Below are 5344 nucleotides of genomic sequence, written 5' to 3'. Positions count from 1 at the left end.
ATAGTCTACCATATATGCATGATTGCTGACATTATAAACATATTTGTAGAAATTATTGTTATCATATGTTATGTCTACAACATTTGTATATGCCACACGGTCCTTACCATTTATAATTGACAGTTCGATCAGCATTGTTCTGTATCAGAGTCTAGTTTACATGTCAACAAAGAAGACATATCTTTAAATGTTAAAATGAACTATGGCTGATACTAATAGGTCTGTATTGTAATGACTAATAATGAATGTAAGTAAATCTAAACACCAGTAAAAACAGATAATTATATTACAAATAACATGTATAATTGTGTTTATACTTGTACTTTTAATTATCAGAAATGTGTATACCAGTATGTATATTCACCCCAAAGGTCTTTCGTGAAGAACCAAGGGTAATGAGGGAGACAAAAAGCACTTGCTTTACTTCATTTGTAAGGAATCCCCAATTCTTAAAGTACACATAATTGACTCGGTTCTATTGATTTTATTTCATAGCATATTGTCTCTTCTACTCCTATATTTGGTTGGTTGAGCATTGAGGAATTTTATTCATGAATGTATAAGTTACAATTGCAACGAGTATGCATCACATTTACGTCATGCATATTTGATGACACTGTCCATATTATATTTTGGAATTATCATAAGACCATTGCCATTAAACCAAATTGATGTACTTTATCAGTAGGAAAATTATGCATAATGTTAAGGTTTAGATTATGTGATATTTTGCCACTGAGCCATTATACTTGTCTTCACTTTCCAGCCATTGTCATTATACCCTACCTGTTGTCACATGATGTGTTAAATTTACTTTCCCATACTGTAACCATATCTTGTTTGTATAACACACTTATGATATATTTATTTTTCTTATGTAATATTTACTTTGTTAATGGGTTATCAATGATTGTTTTCTTTTCATTTTAGTAGACAGAGAAACGATAATATTTTTATTGTTTAGCTTTAGACAAGATGGCACTGTCAGTGCCAGTGGTTGTATTCTTGCTGAGTGTCAGTGAAGTTATTAGTCAATGTCCACCTTCCTCAGGTAAGACACTGGATGTGTATAATAACAACTGTATAGGTTTTTATAGGTATCTACCTGAGGCATAATGGAAACTGTTATACTAATGGATCATATTTTCCAGATAATATTATCAGACCAACTCCTCTAGAGTGTGGATTACCTGGTGCTACTCTTAATGGTGGACAATGGGTTGGCCCTGATGGGATAGTTCCTTGTGATGGTGGAAACATTCAAAATGTTCAATGTACTACTGGGTCAGGTGCTATGCTCAGTGTTCACATAAATCCAGATAATGGCTTTCTTCAACCACCTGGTGATGGTTGGTACAAGTGTTGTTTACCCACTGATTGTTCTGATCCTAACACTAACATCATGTTTGCTAATATATTTAGTAAGAGGATTCTGTAATCACTTTTTGATGTATCAACTTTCATTTGTAGATTTTGCACAGATAGAATCATTTACTGTGGCTGATCTTCCTTCTGATATGACAGTATATCCTCAGAAATACAAACTGAATTGTACTAAAATTGGATTCCATCAGTATAATATTAGAATGAGCATTGGTAATACTGCATTGACTGATGACCCTGGATCATGTAATGATTTTGGCAATACTTGTTCTGGTACTGTGTTAGCTAGTAGTACCCACACAATAAGATATACTGTTGATATCACATGGGATGGAATGACTGTCAGTAGTGAATCAATCAGTCAATCAACCACTGGAGACCAAATGTATCAGTGTAAAGTGCATGTTGCCAATCAACCTATTAGAACACGTAGTGTAACTATAAAAGGTAATTCTAATAAATAATTCTTGTTACCAATAATATGTCTCATAAACAGTTCCAGCTACTACTCCCTCTTCTCTAACCGAGGTCAGCAAGACAGCTACCACTATCACTGTCAGTTGGACTGCACTTGATTCATCTGATGCTGATGGATATGTAGTCAATGTCACTAGTAACACAGACACTGTGCAGACAGTACAGGTGGAGGGAAGTAGTAATAATACAATCACACTGAATGGACTGAGAGGAGGAACAACTTATAGCATCACAGTCAGAGCTTATCAACAATTACTGGGACCTGCCAGTAATACAATCAGTGTCTTTACTTTAAGTCAGCAATGAATATAAATTATTAGAATGAAAGCTAAAATTTTTTATAGGTATTTGCTTAGCATATAATGGAGTCTGTTATCCTAATGGATCATATTTTTGGGATAGTAGCATCAGACCAACTCCTCTAGAGTGTGTATTATTACCTGGTGCTACTCTGAATGGTGGACAATGGATTGGTCCTAATGGAACAGTTCCTTGTGATGGTGGTAACAATCAAAATGTTCAATGTACTGCTGGATCAGGTGCTAATCTCAGTGTTCACATAAATCCAGATAATGGCCATCTGCTACCACCTGGTGAGGGTTGGTACAAGTGTTGTCTACCCACTGATTGTTCAGATCCTAATACTAAGATCATCTTTGCTAATATATTCAGTAAGATAAGATTATAATCACTTATTTATGCATTATTTTAATTTGTAGGATTTGCACAAATAGAGTCATTTAATGTTGCTGATCTTCCTTCTGATATGACAGTATATCCTCAGAAATACAAACTGAATTGTATCAAAATTGGATTCTATCAGTATAATATTAGAATGAGCATTAGTAATACTGCACTTTCTAGTTACACTGGATGTACTGATAATAGTAATAGTAATCCTTGTTCTGGTACTGTGTTAGTTAGTAGTACCAACACAATCAGATATACTATTGATATCACATGGGATGGAATGACTGTCAGTAGTGGATCAATCAGTCAATCAACCACTGGAGATCAAATGTATCAGTGTAAAGTGCAAGTAACTGATCAACCTACTAGAATACGTAACACATTTATACAAGGTAACCAAAATTAACATATCATTTAGATTCTTTTATACTTTCAGTTCCAAACGCTGCTCCCTCTTCTCTTACTGACATCAACAATACAGCTACCACTATCACTGTCAGTTGGACTGCACTTGATTCATCTCATGCTAATGGATATGTAGTCAATGTTACTAGTGACACAGGCACTGTGCAGACAGTACAGGTGGAGGGAAATAGTAATAATACAATCACACTGAATGGACTGAGAGGAGAGATAATTTATAGCATCACAGTCAGAGCTTATCAACAATTACTGGGACCTGCTAGTAGTAGAATCAGTGTACAGACTTTACCAAGTATTGCTATTGCACGTTGTAATGTACTTGTAACATTGTGTGTTGTATTTCTAGTTATTAATTCAATCAATTGGACACTATTCTCATCCATTACACAGCTCAATAACACTCAATATCATATTGATTGTCTCGCAACTACTGATATAAATCCTTCAACTGATGTTTACTGGTTAGTGAATGGAGTGATGAAGAGTAACTCAATGTATACATCAATTGATCTCCTGACATACAACAACACAATACTGGTATATCCTGATCCACTGGGAGTGTCAGTTAATGCTACCTGCATAGCAATGATTGGAGGAGTCAACTACAGTCAATCTATGATATTACATGGTATGATTATAGTTTAATCAATGTTAAGATAATTTTGTTTATTTCTAGCTCCTAGTGGTCCTCCGAATTATGTGAAAGGATTTATATTAAATGCAACTAGTATCAAAGTGAACTGGACCAATTCATCAGAGGCTAATGGATATGTGATTGAGTATACTACTGGAGGTGTAACCAGGAATGTATTATCCACCAGTGAAGATGAAATTGTACTAACAAATCTATCATCAATGAGTACCTATACCATTAGTGTGTACTCATACACAGACCTTCCTTCGGTTAATAGTACAGTAACAGTGTTAAAATTTGATGGTGAGCTATTATCATTTAAAGAGTGTAATCGATATCTGTTCTAGTTCCTAGTCCAGTAACTAGTCTCTCAGTATCTAATGTCTCAACCACTGGTATTACAGTGAACTGGACTATTCCCAGTAGTGACAATTATGTAGCATACTACACCATCTCCTATACTCCATCTTGTCCCCAGTTATCATCAGTAAATGAGACAGTATCTGTTGTTGCTCATGAGTATACTACAACTTACAGTTATACATTAATAGGTCTGTACATTGGTATGAACTATACCATCACAGTGAGAGCTTGGAATGTACTAGGTGCATCTAACTATACTTCAGTTAAAAAACACGCAATATTTTTAAAAGGTTTGTATAATCATGATGTTCAGTAATATCTATACAATATTTTATTTATAGCTCCTACTGGTGTACCTACTTCTTTGTCTTTATTACAGCCAATTAATAATCTCACTTGGAATGAGGTCAATTGTTCTGAACGTAATGGTCTAATCACAGGCTATACAGTGATGATCAGTAACAGTGGCGTTACATACAACCTCACTAGTACTGAGAGATATATTATATTGAATGATCTAGTATTTGGTACTGAGTATAACATCAGTGTAGCTGCTGTCAACTCTGCTGGAAGAGGTCCCTTTAGTGATCCTACAATTGTAGAGATTGGAATGGGTATGCATGCTTTAAGTTATTGTGTGAGATTCTGTTTCTTTATTTAGTACCTGGCCCAGTTGGGTCAGCATCCAGTATCATGGACACTACATGGGCTATTATCTCATGGAGTGTACCTAGTTATATTCCATCAGACTATCCCATTATCACATATGAGATAGGATATCATGCCTTAGAGTCTGGTAACTGTTCAATGGTATATGATGATGACATTAATCCTCAAGTATTGAATCTATTTAATGTATCTAGTAATGATACATTTACTACCATCACTGGTCTGAATAGTAATACCTGTTACATTTTTGGTATACGTCCATACTCTGATAATGGATATGGAGAGTGGACAGTTACTACTAATGAGACTCTAGAACTACTAACAGAATCATCATCTATACTAATGTCACCATCATCTGCACAAATATTGTTATTTACAATAGCATCATCGTCAACCACAAAACAGTTTTTATCTACAGTAATATCACCATCATCTACAGTAAAGTCTTTATCATCATCAGTAATACAAACATCAGGTATGAGTATAGTCCCCATAATTTATAAATCTTACTTGTTTTTAAAACTGTGGCTGCTACTATGCAGCCTGAAAGTAAGTCTTTTATTTGGTATGAAGATTATGATAACGGTAATTATGATTACAGATACTTCATTCATTGTTACTGTTGGAGGCTCAGGGGTTGCTGTAATAATAATAGCACTATTGATAGTGTTGATTGTTATAATTATAGCTTTCATAAAGTAAAAT

At 34.6% G+C, this 5344-nt stretch overlaps 2 protein-coding genes across 2 annotated transcripts in view; both read left to right on the top strand.

Annotated features, from left to right (window-relative positions):
• The first annotated feature begins 975 nt into the window (after positions 1-975).
• LOC109586909 (uncharacterized) lies at positions 976-1438 on the top strand. Its single transcript, XM_020003137.1, has 2 exons — positions 976-1051; positions 1098-1438. Exons 1-2 carry the CDS (start codon positions 976-978, stop codon positions 1436-1438), a joined length of 417 nt encoding a protein of 138 aa, XP_019858696.1.
• Positions 1439-4024: 2586 nt separating this feature from the next.
• LOC109586908 (receptor-type tyrosine-protein phosphatase T-like) overlaps positions 4025-5344 on the top strand; it is a 7311-nt gene continuing 5991 nt past the window's right edge. Inside the window, exons 1-3 of the mRNA XM_020003136.1 lie at positions 4025-4260; positions 4312-4584; positions 4632-5114. Coding sequence (XP_019858695.1) covers positions 4173-4260; positions 4312-4584; positions 4632-5114 — 844 coding nt within the window. The 5' untranslated portion in view covers positions 4025-4172. The remainder of the gene's footprint in view (positions 4261-4311; positions 4585-4631; positions 5115-5344) is intronic.

This window comes from Amphimedon queenslandica, unplaced genomic scaffold, assembly GCF_000090795.2.
Source record: "Amphimedon queenslandica unplaced genomic scaffold, v1.1 AMPQUscaffold_12747, whole genome shotgun sequence".
Taxonomy (NCBI): Eukaryota; Metazoa; Porifera; class Demospongiae; order Haplosclerida; family Niphatidae; genus Amphimedon; species Amphimedon queenslandica.
Note: the sequence above shows the minus strand (reverse complement) of the source record. Positions and strands in the feature narration are given on the sequence as shown.

Excerpts from the sequence above, each read along its gene's own strand:
- LOC109586909 (XM_020003137.1), top strand. The coding sequence starts at position 976 with ATGGCACTGTCAGTGCCAGTGGTTGTATTCTTGCTGAGTGTCAGTGAA. Across the intron at positions 1,052-1,097 it reads TCAATGTCCACCTTCCTCAG|GTATCTACCTGAGGCATAAT; the intron begins GTAAGACACTGG and ends AGGTTTTTATAG.